The sequence below is a fragment of the Pimephales promelas genome, chromosome 11, assembly GCF_988280905.1.
Source record: "Pimephales promelas chromosome 11, fPimPro1.hap1.1, whole genome shotgun sequence".
NCBI classification, from domain to species: domain Eukaryota; kingdom Metazoa; phylum Chordata; class Actinopteri; order Cypriniformes; family Leuciscidae; genus Pimephales; species Pimephales promelas.
In genome coordinates, this window is record NC_142779.1 from 5,680,501 (window position 1) to 5,706,447 (window position 25,947).

Below are 25,947 nucleotides of genomic sequence, written 5' to 3' on the forward strand. Positions count from 1 at the left end.
GATTTCTCTATGAAATTGGTTAGATTTAGGATAGCTTTATTGATATTAATGAGTAACATGGACAATATAACAATGTTTAGCCTAAAAAGTTTTTTTACAAAAAAAAAACACATTTGCTAAGGGCTAGTGGGGGATAAACAATATTACACAGGGACGCGACAGAAGATTCTGTTGAATGATCTGAATAGTTTTCTGTTTAGGGGACTAGAATTAGGCGTGTTCGAATACCACGCCTCTTTTCCAACATCCGGGACTTTCAGCGCGAAGCTGGAAAAAACACTGGAACGACCATTAAGGTAGTGTATCGGTTTTTCTCGCCATCTACTGTCTGTTTTCTCTATATATTTTTTAAGTTAAACTCATACTAGTGGTGGTAGGCTGCTTTTAAGCCTTTCGTGACAAAACTTGGGCCGTTTTCTTGGGAAAGTTTGATGTGACGGACAGTGTCACTTTGTGGCTGTCACGCAGGCACGCGCGCGCTCACTCAAACAGCCACGCGCACGTGCGCACTCGCTCACCCTGGTCAGCGGGAACGCGCCCGGGTCCCAGAGTCAGTCCGAACCGACCCTAGTCTCGAGCGGAACAGTGACGGAGAGAAACGGTAAGAAACCGGCACTTACGGAACCAACTGTCATGAAAGTCCAGACCGGTCACTAAAATATAATGTGCGAATTAACGGCTCGAGACTTCAGTGACATTTACACACTTTATGCCTTTGAGGACAAGCTAGCAGGCTAACAGCTAACTAGAGTCATAAAAATATTGAATTTTACTGATTATATTTATCATTTTAAATATTTACATAAATTTAGCTTTGTGTAGGGAATGCTAATTACATGTGTTTAATGCTGAAGCTCATATGCTAATTATTTGTTTTCTGGAAAATAGAGTGGTTTAAGTTAGTCTGTCACGCCACTGAATGAGTGTTGGTTTATATTTAGCACCCCAGCATATATCAATACAAATATAGATTTTTATTTATAAATATATTTTTATTGAACTGATATTATAATATCCTGACACATTCAACATGGGTTTGGTTTAATTATATAATATGATACAATCAAGGATGATTTATCGTACGCTCAATTCTTTGGTTAAACTACTTAATATTCAGGTATTATTTGTCTAGATAAATAAAGTGCTTATTAAATAACTGTCATTGTATAAACTAATTGGCTAACAAAAGAGCAAATAAGAACTGATGAAGCTGCTTTTAAGGACTAATTAGTCTTCCTATGCCTGTGATATTTCTCTGCTTTGTTACGTTATATTATGAGGTGTGTGTTGTGTGTCTGGTGTTAATCAGCTCTGAGTCCAGACACACATGACTAAAGCCTCTATTTGTGGGTGTATGAGATAGTGTGAAAGGCCAGGCTTATCTAACATACATTTGAAATGTTTTATGAAATAACACACTTAGGTGGCTGAATTTAGTGGCATAGTGAACAAAGGACTGCCGATGCAATTTTCTTTGCTGTGTGCAGTTAGATTGCTTCATATTCTCAACAAACTGGTCATTAAGGTTATGTTGTACAAAAAGAGGCCGCCTTTCAGGGATGAGACCGTAAACATCTCATTCAGTGTTTTCTACATGGACTATCTTGCCATTCATTGTCTTCATCTGCAGAATATTACGGGAAGCAAGTTGATCTTTATTCAGCTGTGGAGTTGCTGCTGACATGGGGACACCAGGATCAGGACGAAAACGGGCCCCGGTTAAAGACCGTTTCTCAGCGGAGGATGAGGCTCTGAGCAGCATCGCCAGAGAGGTAAGAGCCGAGGTGTTCACCTGTGACCCTTTTTTATCTCACTGTTGTCATCTTGTGGCTGGTGGTTTCCTGTGACCACAATAAAGGAAGCGTAGGAGGCGTTCACCCAGAAATGAAACTCCTGTTGTCGTTTGCTCACCCTGATGTTGTTATGATCTCATATATGTGTTTACAATAAAAGCATAGTGATTTTTAAGCAAATAAATAGACAAATAATGAGAAACCGATTGAAATTCAGGCGTTATTTACTTAAGTTGGCATGAAACGAAAGTTGTGAGTCTTTTTATAGTCTCTATTGTGACTTATATGCAAGCGAAATGGCTTCTGGAATGAGAAAAAAAATGGTAGGGCATGACTTTATTTTGTCCATCGGGAATTGATTGAATCCTTGTTTGCTATTGACTTCAACATGTCATCAGAGAAGAGGAGAGATGGCACTGCAAAAAGGAGGGGCAGTTGTTTTAAGGCCACATCGCATAAAACAATTTATGTGCACAGAAGATTAATCATTTAATAAATACTGCAATATTCCATTAACTAAATTTGTCAGTTTGTTGTCTTTACTTTATAATCATACAATCCACTGTAGCTTTCAAATCTCCTTTTCAATTCCACATGACACAAGAGAACCAGTGGCGTTTGCTGTCAATGATGTCAAACCTTTTTGGAGTTTGACTGCCATTCTATAGACCCTCTCCTTATGTTTTCCACTGCAAAGAAAAATGTCTTTACATGACAGGCATATGTACCTGTCTCTGTGACAGCTCTAGGCTCCGTAAAATAGTACAGGTTAGCGGACTACACCTTGTAATCAGAAACATTCTCCAGCTGTCAATCATTGTGCCTTTTCGGCTTTGTTGATGTTGGATTTGCTGGCATGTCTTTGAGATGGCATGGCGTTTTAGAGAGAAGGGCGTGTTATGACATCTCAAATGCGGAGCCTAACTGAATTTAAGTGACTGTCTGGGATGAAAATATTAACCCTGTACATATGGAAAGTCAGAAAAATATTTTATTTTTAATGGAACATTTTATTTATTAACAACACAGTTAAAAAGTTTGCATAATCATTTTGTTTTGTATCATATGTGATGCATCAGGCTTTTATGGACCACATAGTATGAAGATTTCATAGATCTTTTTTACAATTATGCTAAAAGCTCTTTTACTTGCTAAAAAAATATGAATTGTCATTCAAATATGATGCAGTAATCTTTATAGGGTTAAGGTAAACGTCTGCTATGTAAGCTCTACACTGTAGGATAGGATCTGCATTATTTAGTTGGTCAGTCCCTAATAGCTCTTTTGTGATGTGTTAATATGTGGACGTTCAGGTTCTGCCAGTTGGAGCTGCAGCTGATGAAGTTTGACTCACAGTTTGAGCAGGGAGCAGCCAGTATGGACTTGTCTCAGATTTTTCTGCTGCACACATGTGCACACAAGTAAAAAAAGCTGCCATCAGTGCTGTGTTCTGGGATACTTCAACCTGAAATTAACTTGTATGACCCACATTTCTAATTTCAGAGCCCTAATGTGACCAAATGGGATGATCTTGATGCTAAGCTAGATATAAAATCATGAGTGAGAGAGTTTGATGTCTTGTCTTGCATCCTTTTTCATTGTTTGTTTACAATATTCATTATCAGTAACAAATGCGTTTCTTGTTGCTGTGATACAGCATTAACTGGCTCTTAAAATAATAAAACTAAAAAAAGAACAAATCTTGATAAACTAGCCGACTCCACTAATCAATTATTCCGCTGTTGCAGAAGTAGTAAACTAGATTTTTTTGGCAATTCCCACAATTATATATTTTTTTATAATATTGCTGTTTATTATAAATAATTTTTACTGTGCACATAATTATATTTTTAATACTCATGTCCAATTTTTAATCTTAAATCCAAACCACTGACTTCCCTTTCCCGTTACAGCAACATCACTTCTCTGATTAAATGTGTGCACCAGCAAGAAGGCTGGGCATTAAAGCATCCTTTCCAGCAACCTGTCACTCACTTGAGGAAGCAGCAGTTTGCAAATGATTCTATAAATTTCCAATCAACAAAATCAAGTTCTGTCTTACTTTTTTTTAGTTACTCGGATCGTCACAATAGAGAAGAAAAGATGATTGCAATTTCGGTTTCATTAAAATAAGGGTTTGATATAAATAATATAATTTTTTTTTTTTTTAGTAAAAAAAAAAGAAAAACAAGAGTATGTAGATGATGCATTATATATACTGTTTTGGGGCGGTCGGGTCAAGTGTATTAGCGTTTAATGCGAATGAAATAGAAGGCAGTTGTTACTTTTTGATACTCTCTGTAAAAGCAGCAATATCTTCCAACTTGAATGTGGACCATATAAGGATGTTTTAAAAGAGGAAACAGAAATCTAATGCTACAGGGTATGAATTGTAATACAGAAGTGAAACTGAAGCCGCATTGAAGATGTTTGTTGAATATCTAAATATTTAAGCATTGCCGTGAGAGAGATCTTGCATTGTTGGAATTCACATACTTTTGAACCCATTGAGTCATTCACACGTTTTTACAGTTGAGAGAAGCTGAATGCATGCTGACCTATTACATTAGGAAATACTCTGCTAGATCTACTGTATCTGGAAGTTCAGAAGTCACTCCACCCATGCAGTCCAAAGATTATGAATCACGGTCTACCTACAGCACACACAAATCCCTCGCTTGTTGTTTCATTGAACCTTCCTCTCGATCCACCCATTTCGCGCCTACTGCAGAGGAAACTCCCTAATGGTTAACAGAAGTCTCTGTTAACTGAAAGCATGCCGCTTGACTTGCCTGTGCATAGTCCAGGTTACTTCGGGTAAATTTGAGCCGTGTGACCCCCTGTGGAGGTCACTTATGTTTCTGGCCAATCTCGTCACTTTGAAATGCCAGTGATTTGCATGGTCCATTAGCCACAAATCAACAAAATGAGCTAGTCCCCTAAACTTGGAGAATCTAGGGCAAGGTGTGATATTTCTTTAGCTATTTCCTGGCTTGCACTGCTGTCTAAGGTTTAATGTGAGGTTGAAATAGGTCAACATACTGTAATAGTTTTATGCCAGGTGTAATATTCAAAGTGGATACCTACCTTATACAATGACAAAAAAAAAAGTGTAGCTAACTAACTACATGCATTTTACATGCATTAAACTAACTTTTACATCCAGGAGCAATGCAATAGTGGCCTGCCTTTTGTCTTCTGATGCCCTGTGGCGTTTCAGTTTCCATCTTTCACTGTCTCTGGCTTTATCTTTCACTGTCTGTCAAGTCTCTCTAGCGTTGTATCTGTTGAACTCAGGCGAGACAACCAACCCCTTGACGTCACAGGTTGTAGTAATGCAAGAGGGCAGCGCCCTTGCTTCAAAAGCTCTATTTTTTTTTTCTCTGAAGTCGTTACATTTATCATGTTCATTATATACTTTTTGATTTCAGTGGAAATCCATTGACTAATCAGATGTTCGATTCTGTTGTGTTCTTAAAGGATTCAGTGAGGTTATTACTTATTCAGGTTAGCCTTTTTCAAACTGGCAACTCAAGAGTAGTTTTGAATGATTCATTAAAAGATATGACTTATAAGTCATTTGTTCGTGAATCGGACTACAGCGGTTGTGTTTTGTTTTGCCTGCAGTCAACAAAGACAAGACAACCCAAGTAACAGTTCATCACATTCAAGTGGTGCAAAGAAACTCTGCCATGGACTGTAGAATCCTAAAAATATAGATGCATGTTAAACGTCAAGACATACTTAAATAACGAACCAGTTCAAATATAGACGCTTTGCATTTTATTGTGACCACCATCGATAACACATTTCTACAGTTCGATAACAAACATTTCCATATCCGACTTCGATAAGCTTATTGTTTAATGTGTCTGTGGCATCTCATTGGTCAGTCCCACTATAGAGCTCCCTTGTTCTGCAGAATACAGTTAGACTGTCTCTAATAAATGAACGGCTATGTTGGAGGTTGTGAAGTAAGTGTTTCTCCTCGCTCAGATTTCCTGTTGCAGTCTCATGACGGAGGCTCTGCTGTGCTATAGATAGAGCTGGAGACACTGGGCTCAGCTGAGCTGCTCTGGTGAGCTGGTCAAACTGTCAGACAGCTCAACAGGTGCTGAGCAGAAGAATCACACACACACACCGAGCCCACCCTCTCTAACCTCACCATATGTTTAAAGATTTTCCGTAAGCTTTGTTTAAATGTTTGCCGTCAGGCTGCATACTTTGCAAAGTGACTCTCCTTTCTGTCAAGGCATAATTGCATTGGAATGTGATGTAATTAATTACTGTGTAGGGTATTGGGAAATGTAAGCAGGTCATATTGCATGTGTGTGTCACATGAGGAATGTGATAGTCAGAAATCACCCAGCATGTGTTTACCTGTGTTGTTGATCTTAAATTAGACACTGCTGCTGAATCATGTTTGTTGTTTTTTCGCCTAGTTAAAGATGGTGTAATTGAGTTCAGCCGTACTTCTGATAGACGTGAATTATAGACAACCTCCTCCTTCAGCGTTCAGCCTCACCCCCACACTTACCAAACCTCACCCTCCACAGACATCTCATCAGCAAACATGAACACTTAAAGTCCCTGTAAAGGCAATTCTAAACAATAAAATCTAAACACATTAGAAATGTTTGAAATGTATTGCTAAAACTTACAAAGACTGTGAACTGTGAAGTAATGAATTGTGGAGTTAGACCGATAAACAGTTTTGCACCATTGCTGTGTTCAGGATTTTTTGGGTGGGGCTAAAACGGTGGCTCGATGACGCACTGGAGCCACTGAGGCTGGCCCCTCCCCTAACAATATAACTAGAGCACATTCACATCAGTTCACCGCTCAATCGCGAGTTACTTTCAGTACTATAAGTTACCACAGCCTACAGTTTGCTTGCTAGTTATGCCTTTGTCACGGAAATGCGTATTACCTGGATGCCATCACTTACAAAACAGGCCGGTGTCCTTATTTAAAGGGTAACTCAATCCCTGGTCAGAGCCTGACTCCACCCACTGGCAATATTTGAAAAATGCTGGAAAAGTGGGCAGAGCCCAGCGGAGGGGCGTTCACCTGAGACCCGCATCTCTCTGAAGGCAAGGGTGTGGTGAGCTGGTGCTTAAGTCACGCAGTACCACAACATCCAATAGGAAAATTCAACTGGAGTTGCCACCGTTCAACCTGAAGAGGGCAGCACTTAGACGTTTTTACACCATATATTGTCGAATTAAAACACTTTATACCAAAATGTCCAAAAATCTGTAACACGCCCGCTCCGCGACACTAGTAGTTTGGGGAGTCTACAACCCCCCCCCCCTGAAAAAATCCTAGGTGAAACACTGCCTTCTTTCAAGCTACTAAATGTTTTACTAAACAGTCCAGTGAAGTGTAATATACCCACCCAACCATGGTTTCTATCTTCTTAAATCATGTCTATCTATGTATTATGAAGCAGTTGCTTCCCCAACTGTGGTTGCATGGAAAATATGACTGTGTTCCCCCACGTTTTTTATTTGTCTTATGGGTATTATGCAGCATTTGTTTATCAGACTATAGAGAGACAGGGTAGTTGAGGGAGTAAGATAGCAAGTAGGATCGAGACATGACTCTGGTTTGAATATATAGGACCCGTGAGCCAGCTGCTCTTATATATATCATCAGCATGTGCTCTATCCACACACAGCTCTGATGGCTGTTCTTCTTATGACTTTTGAACCTTCAGCCTTAAATGCCACCAACAGTTGAAAATGCAGTGAAGATGCATATATTTGTATCTAAACTTGGTGGAAATATGTATCTTTAACTACACTGTAACATCTTAACATTGTTTTTTTAAATGTACACATAGGGCACAGTAATAATTCTTGGCTCATTTTGCATTTTAAGTGGGTGAGTGAGAATGAGACTCAGATTCTGAAAGGTAGAGAATAATATGAGTGCCGGTTAATCCAGCACTGATGAGAGTGATGACTCTTTTACAAAATTTCAGGTCTTGTGTACCATTAAGTGTCCAGACAGAATTTTCCTAGTGTTACAGCTGTTTAGATGAAGTCTGTTTTCTCTCTTGTGCAGGCCGAGGCTAGACTTGCTGCGAAGAGAGCTGCTCGCGCAGAGGCCCGGGACATCCGAATGAGAGAACTGGAGCGACAGCAGAAAGAGGTGAGTTTTACAGAAAACATATAGGGTGACAAAAGGAACTTGAACTTGCTGCCTACAGAATGATATAATTCCGGAGGAATCTTAGTCACAACAGCAAGTGCAGCTTACATCACTTCAGAGTTCCTATTGCCGGTGCGAATGCAACCAGGAAAATGTTCCAATGAAACCATTTGTTCTCGGGGAACAACCTTGGTGGCTAGTTCCTAGAAATAACTGGTACGAAAGCCCCTATAATACACAGTTTCTCAAGGGCTTTATATCTCTTTCCTGTGCCTTTGCCCAAATCCAGAATGTTACTGTACTTTACTGTACGTTACTATACTTATTTAATTTAGGTCTGTTGACATGCAGATCTGTCCTTCATTGATCCTAATTCATGTAGCTTTGCATATATCGTTCATGGAGACAGAAAACCCATAATGCATTGTGACGGGCCATTACCTTAGAAAAATGATACTGCAAAACTCTATGAAAATATTGAGCCGAGTCTCTTGTAAGATGAGCACTATTAGTATGATGGGTGGAGTTGCTGACTATAAGCTTTGTTCCAAATCGATCACTCATGAGGTTTCATTTCCGTTAGGATGCTGACTATGTAAACAATAAACAGCAAGGCAGTTCACTAGGTTTTGGAACAGTTTCTGTATTTTGTTCAGAATATTCCTGATCTCCTAAGACTGTCATCTCTCTTTTTATGTAGTGGAGCTGAAAGATAGTTTTTAGAGATCTTCCGAGCAGCTTTTTGAGTAATTTACCTGTGTTGTTTTAGACATTTTTGTATAGAAGAATAAGTATGACTGTGTTCACGAATAGTTCCAGATTTCAAAAACCAGATTTAGCTAGCTGACTAAGCTCATAAGTGGAAACAGGCCTTTGACTATACAGTGTGTTTTTAATGTTTGCAGACACATGTGAATGATTCAGTTATCGATGTCAGCTGTATCCGTCAGTGTTTTCTGTACTTGTGAGTTCCTACAATCACAGACCTGGTTGGAAGAATATGTTTACGAAGTACATGCTTTCAGTAGGCCTATGTCTAATGTTATCTTAATGGGTTTATTCGTCAGAGTCTTTGTTTGTTTGTGTTTTTCACTGTCAGAAATTCACAAGTACCAAACAATCCACTGTCATATTGCAATAGAAGTCTTTGTGTTTGTCTCGTGGCTGTCTCTCTCTCACAGCAGTCTTACCATCAGCACTCCTCCTCTAGCAGGAAATGGGGGCAAATCCACCAATGGATGGTATGAGAAAGATTAGGCCAGTTTGGACATGCATGTACTTTTTCCTTTAACTAATAAAGAACGTCAGATGGGAGTGTGCTATCTGTATTCTCACACACTCAGTTGATTGAATATGGCTCACATGCATGTTTTGTTAATATAACTTGTGCTCTTGTGAATTTATAAAAGAACCCTTGGGGTATAGTATTCTTTTAGGACAGCATTGGATTCACTTTTTCAGGATTTTTTTTTAGTGTGTGTGTGCATGTGAGTGTAATACAGTAAAAATGGATCTCAGTGTTCCAATTTGTGTGTATAAAAACTATTACCTATAGTGCAGGCTACATTTACTTTATGATTCATTCCTGATATATTTGCCATTTGTGAATATCACAGTGATTTTAATACATTTTTACATTTTACTTGGAAATGATTAGCAGCTAAGATCTTTAATGAAGGAACCCTGCACTATATTTGTCATCTATTAAATTGTTTATTTTATAATGAATTGTATATTGGTGCATATCAAGGAAAAGGATTTTTAATTAAAATATATCACTTTTTTATAAATTAATAATCAAAATAAATTCAGCAAATAAATTTGTGGAAAATATGCATTAATTTATTTTGAGATAGATATTTACTATTTAACTGCATCAGTAAAAGCAAATGCGTAAATATCTTGTCAAAGGGGTAAAAACTGAGGGGTTTTTTTTAGCTGTGTTGCCCAGCCCCTATTGTCATATTGCTGCTAGTAAGCTTTTATGTTTGCCCTGATATTTGAACAGGCCATTATAGACCTTAATATCAGCATGTTAAGTGTGTTTAGAGTTTGTTTAGGACTGCCAGCGAAGGCTAACACTAACAGCCTAAAACGTGCAGCGTTCTTTCGTTTAAATGCTATTTCCTTCATTCTCTTCATATCAGGCTGATGCAGAAAAGGCCCGTCATGGTCATCATTCCAGTAGCCACAGCCGGCGGGTCTGTATCTCCTGATGGTGCTGTCTATCTCCTGCTCTTTCTCTTTTCATTTTTTGGTCTTATTCCTGTGTTCTTCCAATCTCTCATCAACAGGGATTAAATGATGACACAGCGTCGGTTCGGAGTGTCGGAAGTTATAGGGTGTGTGATTCTGGACTTTGAAAGTACATTTAGAACTAATTTCTCTTATGAAGATATATTGCTCATTTTCAGGACCTGAGTAGAGTAATATATACCCACAAGTGTGAAATAGGTCATATTGGAAACATTTGAGCACTAATTGTTTTAATTGAAATATTGGTACCTGGTGCAAATAGAAATCTGCCGATTTATTCAGCATTTCTTTTAATTGATCCCGTAATCACAAACAATTGGAGAGTAGTTTTAAAAGCTCCTTTAGAGACAACATGTTACAATCATGCCATGGAAATGGCAAATTAATGTTTGCCTGTTGGATTTCTCCCTACTTTAAAAGTCAAATTCGTCCTCTTTGCGAGACTTGAGCAGTTCTCATCACTCCAGTCGGCTTAGTTCTTCCAGGAGAAGAGACTTGTTGGTACGTCACTGTGTGTGTTTTTATCCAGGCATTGTGTTGTGTGTATTTTGGCAACATGGTTTTCTCTTTTGTGGGTGTGTGTGTGATGTGTCATGACTCTAAATTAGACTACTGCATACTAACTTTGTTTGCACTCTTAGATAGACAAGCTTTTTGTGGCCAAGATTGTCAATGTAACAAATAATTTGGCTTTTATTTTATTGAAAATTGTATAACTCTAAAAAGTGCTGCCACCAACTAAAGATTTCCCTAGTTGGCTGACTGTTAGATGTTCATTTAAGCCATTAGTTGGAAAATACTAAACCATAACAATGAGCATTTAAAATATAAATTAAGCACTTCAGCTGCAGTGACACTGCACACATCAATTAACCCTTTAAGATCAGAACAAAAACAAAATAAATTGCATATAATATAAAAAAACAGCCTTATCTTTAAAAATAATAATAATATTCAAAATAATATAAAAAAATTATTCCGACTAACCAACTGATTAAAATTTAGTGGACCAAGCCTCTTTTCATCAACTAACCTTTAGTCAATTATTATGGGACAGCCCTAATTATAAAGCGGATTATTAACAAAGATATACAGGGTTTCCATAGTAATTGAAAATCTAGAAATAAGCAAATTTTGAAATTCATACATTGAAAAGGCAGCTAAAGAATAATGTTATAAAAGCCTCATTTGATTTGCATGCAGGTTACTTCAAGATTGATATGTGTGGGCATTACGGGCAGATTTTGTGCTGTTGACTAGCACAGTTGAGTGGTTTTCTATAAATGTAAAAGTATACCACCACTGACTCATTGTGTTGTGGCACTAACACAAAAAGGTCTGACATAATGCTCCCTTATTAGCGCACATGGCATGTCTGCGGCATGGATTAATTCATGTTATATGTATATCCAGCATAGATGCTGATTGTATTGACTGCTGTTTTCTCTGCAGTCTGGTGTCTCCAGTAGTTCTGCTTTGAAGAGCTCCGTTTCCACTGTATGTATCTGTCTTTTCTCCATTGAGTGTCAGTTTTTCTGCATTTAAGTGTTTTATAGTTCTCCTGTTTGACTAATACGAGGGGAGACGGCAAGACCTGGGATCTTCGTTCATTCCAGCTTTCTCCTATGAGATCATAACTGTGGATATTTATGACTAGATATTTTAGGGTTGCATGATTAATCAAAATAAAACTGAAATCGTGATTTAGATTTAGTCTTAGTGACTTTAAAATTATCAAATGGCAAAGACTGTGATTTAATGAAATAAAAATATACTCTGAATGTTTCAGAGTGAAAAGCGGCGCTGTTATTTTACACGCAAGCCGCTTATAATCTGTTTTCAGTGTCTCAGAGCTCAGAGAAATACTCCTCCACAGTCCACACAAACTCATATCAGCACCTGCTCTAAGTTTAGGTCACTTTTAATGTACATTTGGGAACGCAGTATGCCAACCACTTCCTAAACCTGTAACGAGAATCGCTTATAAAACACCTGTCGACAACAAAAGAGAAGCTTTTAGAGCTCCCTGCGTTTTTCTGCCAGAATAAAAGCTTTATGGATTAATGTGTAAATATTACATTACATTTGAATTTTTTCACTTAGCAGATGGTTTTATCCAAAGAAACTTACAAATGCATTTCAACAATCTAAAAGAGGCAATAACACAAGTGCTTAAACATGAGAAATAGTGAAAAAAAAACAGAAGAACTTTAATTTATTTTTAATAATAAAAATGTAATTAAAAATAATAAATTAATAATAATAAATAATAATTTTTTTATAAAATAATATTTTTTTTATTTTTAAAAACAACATTTTACAGTTGTACTGTAGAATAAAATTATGATATTATTTTTCTTGAATGCTAATTTTTTATTTTACCGTGAAAGAGCTATATTTCTTATTATGTAAACATGTTTTTATTAAATAATCATTATAAAGTTTTTTTTTGGGGGGGGCAAATTGCACACCCTTACAAACAAGCACCGCAAACCTAGAGCTTTTCTTTTAAATTACATTTTTAAATCGCAATCATAATTTTTATCGTAAAAGTTAGGGTTTTCCCCCAAAATAATGCAGCCCTACTAGGTTCTGTTGCTTCTAAAATGAATCCTGTTAATAAGAATTCTACACATTTCTGCTCTTTCCTTTCAGAGCTCTGTATATAATGAGCTTCACAAAAAACATGTTGGCAGTAGCTCCAAAAAGGACCTCCTGGTTAGTGCTGTTCAACATCCTGAACTCAAGTGCTGCTTCATACTTCATGCATCATCTTTAACATGTTCTTCCTGGTTAAGAGCACGATCTTTGAGAATAATAACTACTACTGTGTCGGATATCTGTGTTTATTCTCCATTGCTTTACACCACTTCCTTAGACTGGATTGTATCATGACCAAAGAAACTACACCAGCTTAAAGAACTCCAAACCTCCTCCCTCTTCCGTCTCTACCTATACGCCACGGGTTTGTCCGCTTCCTTTCTGCATTTTTATTACTCACATTGCAAATCTTTGGTTGGAAACATCTTTGAGTCCTCCTGGAAAGTTCCTACTTGCTAATTACAATGTGATATACTCTATTTAGTTCATTTCTCTTGTCTAGTCAGTGTCTTTATTCCAGTATTGGTTGTTCCTTCAGTTTTATAAGCTAGTCTGGTTTGATTCAGTGGTTTAGTAGAGATATCTGACAGCTGTTGATTGTTTGACCTTCACAGGCTCCGTCCAGCAGCAGTTCTGCAGGTCTGACGCGCAGCTGTAGTGTGGTCAGTCTGATTTGTGATAAAACAAGTTTTGTAACCATGTTTTATAAGCCTCTTTATCATCTGTTCATTTAAAAATTGTGAGATCTGTTTTGACAGGCCTCCATATGTGACGATGGTCTGTATAGTTCATATGGTTCAAGAGCTGTAAGTGATGCCATAGTATATATTTTAAAATAACAATCATGCCATATATCCCTGGAGCAGCGTTAGCTCAGTGGTCAGTGTTTTTGCCCGCAGCCCTCTGAATGCAGCTGGTATTCTTCTGGTGCCAGCTCTACCCGTAGTAGCCCTGTGGTGAGCGTCACATGTGTCTTGAGCTGCAGCATGTCGCACAGCAGCTGATCGTGCATATGTTGATTCTGAAACGCCAGTGTGTGTTTTACTGTATTATACACATTTTGAAAGTAGTCAAAATCCAGGTATTGAACTTTGTGTGTGTAACTCATCCTGCATTGGTATGTGCTACGAACGTGAATGATACCTGCATGTTAAGGAAAGGTGTGCCATACTTTTTTTTTTTTTTTTTGTGTAATTGAACTTAAGGTTTATTTGATAAAATAAAAACCTTGAGAGACCTACACTGAAGCAAGGACTGAGCTGTACACTACTGTTCAATAGTTTGCGGTTGGTAAGATTTTCATGTTTTTGAAAGCACTCTCTTCTGCTGACCAAGGCAGCATTTATTTGATCAAAATACAGTAAAACAGTACAATTGTGAAATATTGTTACTGCTTAAAATAACTGTTTTCTATTTTTCTTTTTTTCTTTTTTTAAAAAGTAACTTATTCCTGTGATGGGAAAGCTGTATCATTTCATTTTTCAGTGTTCCCATTCTAATAACTAGCATTATTAAAAAAAATATTTATTTATCGGCCATTATAAATGCCGATACCGATAGTTAGGAAAATACCTAATATCGGTCCGCCGATATATCGGTCAGGCTCTAATTTGAATATTCTGATTTTGCTTGTCAAGACACATTTCTTATTATTATCAATGTTGAAAACAGTTGTGCTGTCTAATATTTTTGTGGAAACCGTGATAATTTTTTTCAGGATTCTTATATAAATAGAAATTTCAGAACAGCATTTATTTGAAATATAAATATTTTGTAATATTATTAATGTCTTTACTGTCACTTTTGATCAAGTTAATGCATTCTTGCTAAAAAAGTAGTCATTTCTTTCAACAACAAAAAAATCTTACAGACTCAACTTTTGAACGAACGAACGACAGACTTTTCTTCTTTTTTTTTACTTTGGCCACCAAGCAACCATCCAGGTCACCTTAGCAACTGCAGAGTAACACCCGGACAGCCATAGCCACATAGTAGTAACACTCCTACTCATGACTACAAATTTGTTTATGTGCCTCTATTCCATGAGGCCAGAGGAGCTGAGAAGCTGCCGAATTGTAAATGTTAGAGAGGGAAATATAAGACAAATGGCTGTTTTCCAGTGTAAGTATCCAGAAATGTGTCCCTTGAGGTTAAATTGTTTTACAACAACTGAGTGAATTGTTTGTTGCTGTTGTTGTTGGCTTGGTCAAAGAACATCCTGGTCAAAGGTTAAAACCCTCATGGTGGATATAGTATGTCCAGAAATGTATTCAAATAAGTTCTTTGTTGCATTGAAAGCATCATCTGAAAGTGTGAAAATGTGGATGCATCAGTGATGTCTTGAGTTTGTTCCCTGAAGGTGGGACAGGAATGCAGCTGGTGTCTTTGTTACTCATTGCCCAAAACATCTTGACATCGTTTAATGACTTGTCACTAATACGAATGGAGTGCTATTAAAAGATTGGCTTTTTCCCTGAAATGGTTACATCTTCTGCTTAAGTCATGACATATGGTTTTTGGTTTTATTTCCTGTGCCAATGTTCTTTTCCTCTCTGTAATCACCCTTATTTAAACTTTTAGTCATCCTCTGATGACGATTCTGTCAGCACTGTGTCCCAAAGTCGACGTGGGAGAAGGGATAGTGTGGTGAGCCAGAATAAAAACCACATTGTTTTCATTAAAATAATATAATATATGTATCAAAAACAACTTCTTTCTTTAGGTTTTGCCATTGCTACTTCTTTTTTCCTTTATCTTTCTCATGTTCTTGTCTGTCTGTGTAGTTGTCTGATTTCTCGGATATCTCTGAGACGGCTGCTGATTATTTCAGCCGCTCTAATCGCAGGGGCAGCATTGTCTCTGATCTTGATGATTTGAGCATCCCAGACCTGGATAGTGTGAGTCAAGACATGCATGAAGTATTAACCGGTGTGACAACTTTACTAAAGACCACTGGATGGTGACTTATAGGGATAGGGTATTTGTTAAAGTTTCTTTACTTTGCATGGCTTAATACTCTGTGAAAGTTGGAGTACATTTTACTGGACGACTGCTTTGTCTCTATTAGGAAGGTATCAAATGAAGTTGAACTTTCACTACATGTATTATTTGAACAATAAGTGAATCAGCTATAGACTGCCTTGATCATTCCTGTTTAAATACATCTAACCATTACGTCTGTTGCGTGTGAATCTGTTACTTGTCAGCATTTGGTTTTATAGCAGATTTTTGGTAAAGCCAGAGCACTGACTCTGGTCTGGATGTGTCATGCATGACTTGCCTCAATCAGTTATTGGAAATCCCACTAACTAAGGCAGAACCCTGTTAATAGCCATTCAAATTACGCCAAGTATGTATTTCTAATAGTTTCAATGTGAGTAATGGTATCGTCTTCTTTTTCAGCTCGATGAGAAATGTGACAAGCAGTTTACAGACACCTTCAGTCGGGTAAGAGGAAGAGAGATCATTTTCCACTTCCCATTGTAGACTGGCATCTGAGCCATGATTAAGACCCTACCTTTACTCTTCTCATTAGGGTAAAGTTAATCTGTATTTGGTCAATATTTCCAGATTGGGAGCTTTTAAGTGATTTATGTTATTGTTGTCATTACTGATTAAATGCGCTACTATTTCTTAAAAAAAATAATACTTTTAATTAGCAAAGAAGATGCATTAAATTAATGTGTCAGTAAAGGTACATTTACATTAATAATATTTATAATGTTGCAAAGGTTTCAAATAAATGCTGTTCTTTTGAACTTTCAGTTAATCAAATAATCCTAAAAATAAGAATTTTTTCATAAGCAGAAAAATTGCATATTGGAAGGATCATGTGACACTGAAGACTGGAGTAATGATGCTGAAAATTCACAGAAATTAATTAGATTTGAAATATATTCAAATAGAAGACATTTGTTTTAAATTGTAATACTTTTTCCACAATATTACCGTTTTTACTGTATTTTTTATCAAATAAATGAAGACTTCTTTAAAAAAAAAAAAAAAAAAACTAACCCTGTACTTTTGAACGTTTTGTTTAGATAATTTTTGGTTAGGCTTAATACACAATTAGTTCCTCTAAAAATCAATCAATAAAACTTGTTAATATACAGCAGCTTCAAAAAGTATTTGAGTCACGCTGAAAAATGTATGAATGTCATTGCATTTGATGATAAAATATCCAACCAATTTGCCTCTGCAAACAAATGATGTTGCATCTTCTCAAAAATTCATTTTTGCAAATAAATGTAACCAACAGGTGTTAAGGTTGTTGAATCAGCTTTTAATTCATTGTTGATGGGTGCTCTCGTGTCCTGCAGCCATCCTCTCGATGTGCCACCCCGGCGCTCTCCGCAGCTGCCCTGGCATCTCTGGGAGGAAGCACGTCTAGAAGGGGCAGCGGAGATGCTGGAAGCGTCATTATGGATGCAGAGGCTTCTCTCAGCGAATTAAGGGTAATTATGTTGTTTATCTGCAGTCAGCTAGTTTACACATTCAACACAAACTCTCTGTAATAGGGGATTTTTAAAAAAAGGATGAATCTACCTGCCTTTGAACACATTTTGGTTAAGCTTAGAGCATCATACTTTCCCATTGAATGCTTTTGATCTCAGAGAATCCACTTGTTCATTTCCCAGCATTATTTGGTTTTATTTGTGTCTGTGTTAATCTTTTCCTTTCTTTCCTCTTTGTGTTTGAATGGGTTTGGGAAGCTTTTTCCCTTTCTGTGTTTGTAAAAATGTACAATCAAGAGGTCACCGCTCTGACCTTCAGTGAATGCCAAACCTTTCCCATGATTCATTCATCCATCTCAACAGGACATCTATGATCTAAAGGACCAGATTCAGGATGTAGAGGGCCGATACATGCAGGGTCTTAAAGAGCTGAAGGTAGAGGGTCCTGAGCTCAATGCATGCCTTTCCTCATCCTCCACTAACACATCAGACACAGGGCACTCTTTAGTCTGAACGCATGAGCCTTGCATGGGTCTTTCAATCACTTCATTAGCTCTTTATAGTCACGTTTAGCCCACAGTTGTGTTGTTCCACAAGAGGTAATCACTCCAAAGGAAGTCATCTGCCTCACTACAAACTACTGTTAACAAAGATGGAGACTCAGATACACCTTTACATTGGATGTTTCAGCTGTAGCTGTGTGAAGAATGTTTAGTGTTTTTCCAGTTCACATTTGGATGCTGTAGATATTTAATTCATTACATATCCTGATACTAGTAAGACCCTGTGAAGAAGCCTTACATGAACAAGTGTTAATGCAGGGAAAGATTTGATTTTTATCTATTAAGAAGTGATTGGGTTTTAAGAAGTTGCCATTACTGTATATATACTACTGTTAAAAGGTTTGGGGTCAGTAAGATTTTTTCGAAAGAACTAATACTTTCATTCAGCAAGGTTGCTTTTAATTGGTCAAAAGTGACAGGAAAGACAATCTTACAAATGATTTCTTTTTCAAATAAATGTTGTTGTTTTTTTAATTTAGGTTTTTTTTTTTTTCTATGCGTCCAGTTTTTCAGCAGCACACATTTTTTAACATTGATAAATAAGAAATATTTCTTGAGCACCAAGTCATCATATCCAAAGTATTTCTGAAGGATCACGTGAAGCTAAAGTCTAGAGTAGTGATGCTGAAAATGCAGCTTTGCCACACGTGAATAAATAATGCTATTTTAAATTGTATTAATATTTCGCAATATTACTGTTTTAGTCTAGCCTGGGTTTCCCCATGCTGCCTTGCCACAGCGTGATTTTATTCACGTTGCTAGGCAGCCTGGACACCATGAACCAAATTTTCGCCTGAAATAGGGAACCAATCACAGAACGGGAAGGGAGTGGCAAGACGATGATGACGTACATGTGACACACTGAAGCAGTTTGTTTATATCTATGGATCAATCTTGGCAGCAGACGTGAAGTTACCTTTTGATGCAACCTTTGGGTATACAAAAATCTCCGACCCATCCTCTTCTTCCTCATCTAATTGTCTGTCGCTCTACATACGTGACGTCATCTGGTATCATTGAACCGATTGGCTATGAGCTACGTACAGGCGCATAGATATTCGTAGCACCCAATACAGCTCCGGGCATTCGTAAACCACGCCTTAAATACGAGAAAATGAACATGTGGTTTCCAGACCACATCTCATTCTCAATGATACGTGGTCTGGCGTTAGCCAGGGTAGTTTTACTGTATTTGATTAAATAAATGCAGCCTTGTTGAATATATAAACCTCTTTCTAAAACACTAAAAATCTTATCAACCTCAACCTTTGAACGGTAATGAACCTCAATTGAACAGGTGATTGGAGCAAAGGAGCTGAAGAGGAGGAGCAAGTTTTTACCATTTTAGCCTTTAAACAAATTCACAGTAAGACCAGGAATGTCTGTTTAGTAAAAGGGTTTGACTTTAGTAAAAAGTCGTTATTTTTGTTTCAATGAAACACAATGTTTCAGTTTATGTATAGCATTGAGTTGTATGACACTTTTACTTCCTCAATTTTTACCTGCACTTCACATTTTTATCTAATCTTCAGTGCAGTGATCAGAGTCTGCTTTGTTAATTTGCCTGTCATTTGTGTTTGTAGTGGTTTTGCAGTACTTTTGTTTTAAGGATTTTTCCTCCCTATCATCAGGAATCTCTGTCAGAAGTGGAGGAGAAGTACAAGAAAGCCATGGTATCCAACGCTCAGCTGGACAACGAAAAGGGGAACCTCATTTACCAAGTGGACACACTCAAAGATGTTTTAGAGGAGATGGAAGAGCAAATGTCAGAGCTGCGCAGGGAAACAGAGGAGAAATCAAAGGTACTAAATTGGTCATTGTTGCTTAATAAAACTGTTTTTTGATTAATTTGGCAAAAAAACAATGTATGGTCAGCTGTGTTTATTGCCAATGCACAAAGTAATGTGTGTAAATATATTATTACATTATATATTTTATGTGTATTTCTTTGTGTGTATATCCTGTGTGTGTGTGTGTGTGTTTGAGTGTGAGTGTATATATACTGGTATTTATGCATGTATATGTGTATATGAAGAGTTCAGATGCAAAAGCCTCTAAATGCCATTTGAAATTTTCTTTTAAAATTATCATTTTTATCAAACTTGTATATTTAAGTTCAGTAATTTCACTTAAATAGCAATGAAGATTACCTATTAATTGCCATTTAAGTGAAATTACTGAACTTAAATATACAAGCTTGATAAAAATGGTCATTTTTGAAGAAAATTTCAAATGGCATTTAGAGGCTTTTGCATCTGAACTCTTCATATATATATATATATATATATTTCTCACACAGAGAAATATATATATAATATATTTAAATATATTAATATATATATATATATATATATATATATATATATATTCACACATATTATGTAAACACAGACTTTTATGCTAGATGCGATTAATTAATAATTAGGACCCTAAACACAAGCTTTGGCAGATTGTGAATGTATTTTTCTTCTTTTGATTGACAGGAGCTCGAGCGACAGAAGCACACATGTTCAGTTCTACAGCACAAACAAGAGGAGCTGAAGGAGGGCATTCGTCAGCGAGATGAGCTCATCGAGGTAGAGACCAGAACAGAAAGGGTTTATCGATCATAAATTCAGTTGAAAACATCCAAAACACAAAAAAAGAGTCTGCATTAGACTAAGTGTTTCAAAGCTTTTGCAGGATAATCAAGTTGTAGATGATCTGGAATCTTTTTGAGGGAAAGTGTTGTTCTTTATGTTCTTCAAAGATGAAATAGGAAGGTTTAGATTCTCTATATCACTGACTCTCCTCCATTGAGATCCTCCTGTTTTCTTCCTTCATATGTTCCGCCTCATTACTGCTTCGTGGTGTCTGTTTTGAATCTGTCTTTCTTCTTCCTCTGCTTTATTAAACACAACTCCAGGAGAACCAGAAATTTCAGGAAAAACTAGATACCCTCACAAGAGAGGTGTTTGACCTGCAGGAAACTGTTAACTGGAAGGACAAAAAGATTGCGGTATGACGGTTTAGGAGATACTGTTTGGGCTGATTCTGAAAAGGCTGATCAAATTATATATATATTTGTGTGTGTGTGTGTGTATATATATATATATATATATATATATATATATATATATATATATATATGATTTATTAACAGTGTATGTACGCTTAAGTTTACAGAAATTGATTGGCAGTTTCAATAGTTGTAAATGCATGGTGCTGCCCTCTGCTGGTATCCCATGAGCCTCAGCTGTTTACACCAGAATTGTTGGGTACACAGTAGAGTTGAAAACTTTAAGAAACATAATGCATGAAAATGTATAACATCCAGACTTGCGTGTTTGAAGAAGGTTTGTTTTACTTCTAATATACTCACTTGAGATGATTGGAAGAAAAGCACAGGCAACACTATATAGATAAACTAATATCCTCACTTCTTCACTTCCTGTACTGTTCATCTGTCAGCATGGTCTATTTTCATCCTACCATCTGTGACTAAAGCTAGGGCTGGGCAATATATGGAACATTTGTTATGAGTTAATCAATGTCATTTTTTTTACATTAACATTAATTCAGTATTCAGTAAGCAGACGCTTGTATCCAAAGACTTACAATTGAGGAATACAACAAGCCATTCATCTTAAGGAGGCAATTACACAAGAAGTGCCAGCAATTCAAAGTTTCAAATAGGGATGCTCATAATTAAACGGTTAAAAAAGTAATTTAAGATAATTTAAGATGTTTGATGCATTTTTAAAAAATATGCTTAGGTAGGTCCTAGGTCCCTGGCTATCTTCTGATCCCACCCCTTTTTCTGCATATGTTATATACATACATAAATTGTACAAACAAAGGTTTATTCATCAGATTCTGAATTATTGTAAAGTAAGTGTAAATTAAAACAAATATTTAAAAACACCATAAACATAGCTATAGGCTATTTTAGTTCCCCTCCCTCCACAATAAATCCTTATATATATCATTTTTATCTATATCGCCCTGTCCTAACTGAAGGTGGTGTTCATTGTGTGTGTGTGCTGCTGTCTCTACTGTTTTCTTCACTCCTCTCTTTTCCTGCCCTGTGCGTGGCCAGGCGTTAGAGAGACAGAAAGAATACTTTGGTTGCATTAGGAATGAGAGAGATGAGCTCAGGGATGAGCTGGCTGACCTCAAGGGGAAAAGCCGAATGGAAGAGGTACGTCCTTTAAGTGGTCCTGCACGGGAAGCTTGACATCAGCACTGTAGAACAATAATAAACAGATCGTTTGAATGGAAAGTATTTGGCTTGTTGCGCTCGTCTCCTTTTATTTGGTTTGTATCTGCATTTCATAGGACACTTTTTTTGAGTGTGTTAAAGCAGTCAGTTTTAATTATTTTTAGCTATTTTATCTGTAATTTCTGGCACCACTGAGCTTGTCAGACTCAGTACACTACAGGATTGCTTTCTCTATAAAGAACGCATGCAGTTTTTCCTTAGAATCAATTCTACATAAGGTTTCCTATAAATAAACTTAATTATGCAATATGCAACAATCCATTAAAAACGGCTTTTATACATTATGCTCCTATACTGTCCTCTCCTGCTCTCACAGAAACATGGGCTGGTCATCATACCCGAGGACATGCCCAACGGAGACGTCAGCCTCGAGTCCCCTACCTCAGGCATGACCGTGGTAAAACAAGACGTAGCGCATGTGCTGGAGTCAGCAGGAGACGGACCTTTGGGTGAGTCTCCGAACACACTGTTAAGCTTATTTGTATTAGTTTGAAGCAATGGCACGATAAAGCTTAATTCCTGTCTTCATACTACAGATGTAAGACTACGAAAGCTTGCGGATGAAAAGGATGAACTTTTGTCCCAGGTATGTTTGTGCATGAAATGGTTTCAACGGGATTATTGGCATAGATGAGTTGAAGTAACACATCTGTGCTCTTTTAGATCAGAAAACTGAAGATGCAGCTGGAGGAAGAAAGGCAAAAACACTCAAAGATCGACAGTGTTTACACAGAAGGAGAGCGAATGGAGAACGGCACTGACCTGCATTTCATCGAGATGCAGAGTACGACCTCTGACACGCTTCAAACACACGCTGAAGAATTAAATGTACCTTTACATGCTTTAACACTGTTTGTTCCTTGTAGGGGATGCCAATAGGCAGATAAGTGAATACAAATTCAAGCTCTCAAAGGCTGAACAGGAAATGGCCACGATGGAACAAAATGTGAGTTTGTAATCAGAACCAAAATGGATCAATCAGTAAAAGTATTTTAATCTTATAACAAATATTGCCACTTTATTTAGATCTTAAATATATGTTAAAATTAAAAAAATAAATAAAAATTGAATACTGGTATAACTTGTCATTTTCTGAATGTCTTGCAGGTAAACAGACTTGAAGGACAGGTGTTCAGATATAAAAATTCAGCAGATAATGCAGAAAAGATAGAAGATGAACTGAAAGCAGAGAGAAGAAAACTTCAGAGGGAGGTATGAGCCCATCTCTGCTACTGATATAAACACACATGACACATTCACATTCGGGGTTCTCACAATTGTAACCATGCAAATGGCAAATCATAGAGAAAAGCAAAGTCACAATTAGGGATGGGCAACGATTAATCGTGATTAATCGCATCCAAAATAAAAGTTTGTGTTTACGTAATATATGTGTGTGTCGTGTGTATAATTATTTTGTATATATAAATACACACACTTGCATGTATATATTTAAGAAATATTTGCATGTATGTAGTTTATATATATTTATACATAATTAATATAATGTATAAATATTTGATATATTAAGAAGACATTTTTCTTAAATATATACATGCATGTGTTAGTATTTATATATACAAAATAATTATACACACCACACACATATATCATGTAAACACAAACTTTATTAATCGTTGCCCATCCCTAGTCACAATCAAGAGTTAACCTCACGCATGTCTTTTCCATTTGTAGCTGCGTACTGCCCTGGATAAGATCGAAGAAATGGAAATGACCAACAACCATCTTGTAAAGCGGCTGGAGAAGATGAAAGCAAACAGAAACGCTCTTCTATCCCAGCAGTGAAGAGAGACTCTCCGACACCTTTCAGTTGGACACCAAAAAAGAAATCTGCAGGCCCTTTACCTTGTTTCCTTGCCTCCTGTGGTAAAATACAGATTTACACCTTACTAAGGCAACACGGTCAGGGAGGGAACATCTAAACCTTTGTGCTTCTTATCTGAACCTGAGAATATTGCTGGTTTTGTTGGTTTTAAAGGCTTCGTACGTCACGGTAGCTGATGAGGTTTCATTGCTCGGACTGGGTGCTTCTTCCCCCTCCTCTTATCCGAGTTGGAACGAGTATAAAAGCGCTTTTAAACAGTAAATCGACACGACCGCAGGGCCCTCGACGTCCATGTAAATGCCTACACAGCAATGTGCCTTCACGGGGGGGGCGAGGGTCGTATGCGTTGTAACACTATACAGGAAAACATATTTCTACCGGTACAGAAAACTTTAATGTGTTTAATAAAGGGTACACCCATGAGTTGAACGGTATAGAAAAATCAATCATGTCTGCTATGGTTTCAATTAAGTGTTTTTGTTTTTCAAGTATTTAAAATATTTGTTGGAAATAAATATGTAAATGAATGCAGTATGAATGGGTGGGTGATTCATGAATTGTGATCGTTTGCAGGGCACATTGACTTTTGTTAGGTTTTTTGAAGTGCTTTGTCACAATGGACTACATCAGTTTTACACTAAATGCAACAACGATTTTAACTCGCAGATAAAGACCGAAGTTTCTACTGTGACGTTGTGAGATTTCAGATTCATGTACCGATGCCGCTCAATGCCTTTCACCACGCTGTTGTAATCAGGTTTGGTGCAACTTTTTAATCACACTAGAAACAAATTGTCTGACACTTCATGAACACAACGATTTTGACTAAAGCGACTGCAAAGTATACTGTAAATAAATTACATGATTTACAAACTGACCTCTCTTTCAGTAGTTATTTTTGAACTTTTTAAAGGTGGCATTTTTACACCTTGGAATTTCAGTATGTTTGAAATGGCCTCAATTAATGGCCACATGTTTCAAATGACCTCGTATTTTAATTGTTTGAGAATGTTAAAGGTAGGGTAGGCAATTTTCAGAGGCTAGCAATCGCAAGCTAGCTTTCAGAACAGAACATCTCCAAAGCCACGCCTCCTTCCAAAGCATCACGAGTGACGGCGTTAAACTACCTCGTGTCTCAAAGCACATTATGTTACAATAATAATGAACATAAACAACTTAAAGAGCACTGACCTGTACCACCCGACTGATTGCGTTACGAACTGCTCCGAGTATAGCGTCACGGGATTCTTTTACAAATTTTGGCATGAGCACAGCATTGTTTTGGATCAGGAGGAACTGTTAAAGGTGGCTGCTGTTTCGGTGCTCGTGACTGAGGTCTGTTTAGTATGAATGACGTGTGATGTCTGCGCAAGCTGGTGCGTGGAGATGGCAGGACATTAAATCATTGCATGGGACCGAATTCAATGATTGGACGGAAACGTTATGTCCAAAGCCTTCCATAGATGATGTGTATATATATATATATATACTGTATATATAGACCACTTAAAGGGATAGTTCACTTTGAAATTAATTTTTGATATGTTTTAGCTTACCTCAAGGGCATCCAAGATGTAGGTGACTTGTTTCCACAGACCGATGCGCCCACGGCCTCAGATCACTTGGACGTGACCGTTATTACAGGTAAAAACGGTATAAATACTGTTGGTTTTCTCACCCAAACCGCTCGTTTCATGTGTTAGGCCATCAATGTGTACTTGCATTTACGAGTCATTAAATCATGTTTAATTTGGACTTCTCTGTGCATGCTCTTTGAGGTGGTGACCATAGACCTCCATTATATGACTGACAGACCTAAAAATATCAAAATTGGAAAATACTGTGGAAACAAAGACGCCTACATCTTGGATGCCCTTGAGGTAAGCTAAAACATATCAAAAAATAATTTCAAAGCGAACTATCCCTTTAACTTAGTGATTGCTATCAGGATGTGAAGAGACTTTCAACCAACATACTGTAACGAAATATGTTTCTGTAACAAATCACCTACCCTGCC

The 25,947-nt window shown here is 37.2% G+C and overlaps 1 protein-coding gene across 5 annotated transcripts; it reads left to right on the forward strand.

Moving 5' to 3' along the window:
- Positions 1 to 157: 157 nt before the first annotated feature.
- Positions 158 to 24,807, forward strand: lrrfip2 (leucine rich repeat (in FLII) interacting protein 2). Of its 5 annotated transcripts, XM_039672243.2 has the most exons (28): positions 303 to 601; positions 1,631 to 1,772; positions 7,863 to 7,949; positions 9,131 to 9,190; positions 10,097 to 10,150; positions 10,244 to 10,291; positions 10,626 to 10,706; positions 11,658 to 11,702; positions 12,861 to 12,923; positions 13,084 to 13,170; positions 13,421 to 13,468; positions 13,565 to 13,612; positions 13,706 to 13,762; positions 15,387 to 15,452; positions 15,590 to 15,703; positions 16,209 to 16,253; positions 17,126 to 17,260; positions 17,624 to 17,695; positions 19,455 to 19,625; positions 20,307 to 20,399; positions 20,729 to 20,821; positions 21,902 to 22,003; positions 22,401 to 22,533; positions 22,621 to 22,670; positions 22,748 to 22,868; positions 22,951 to 23,030; positions 23,192 to 23,296; positions 23,780 to 24,807. In XM_039672243.2, exons 2-28 carry the CDS (start codon positions 1,683 to 1,685, stop codon positions 23,888 to 23,890), a joined length of 2,259 nt encoding a protein of 752 aa, XP_039528177.2. In that variant the 5' UTR covers positions 303 to 601; positions 1,631 to 1,682; the 3' UTR covers positions 23,891 to 24,807. The 5 variants fall into 5 exon arrangements, with proteins under 5 accessions (XP_088972933.1, XP_039528188.2, XP_039528177.2 ...); XM_089116807.1 differs by lacking the exons at positions 303 to 601; positions 9,131 to 9,190; positions 10,097 to 10,150; ... (10 more) ...; positions 20,729 to 20,821; positions 21,902 to 22,003 and adding an exon at positions 158 to 296; XM_039672252.2 differs by lacking the exons at positions 9,131 to 9,190; positions 10,097 to 10,150; positions 10,244 to 10,291; ... (9 more) ...; positions 20,729 to 20,821; positions 21,902 to 22,003.
- Positions 24,808 to 25,947: the final 1,140 nt, after the last annotated feature.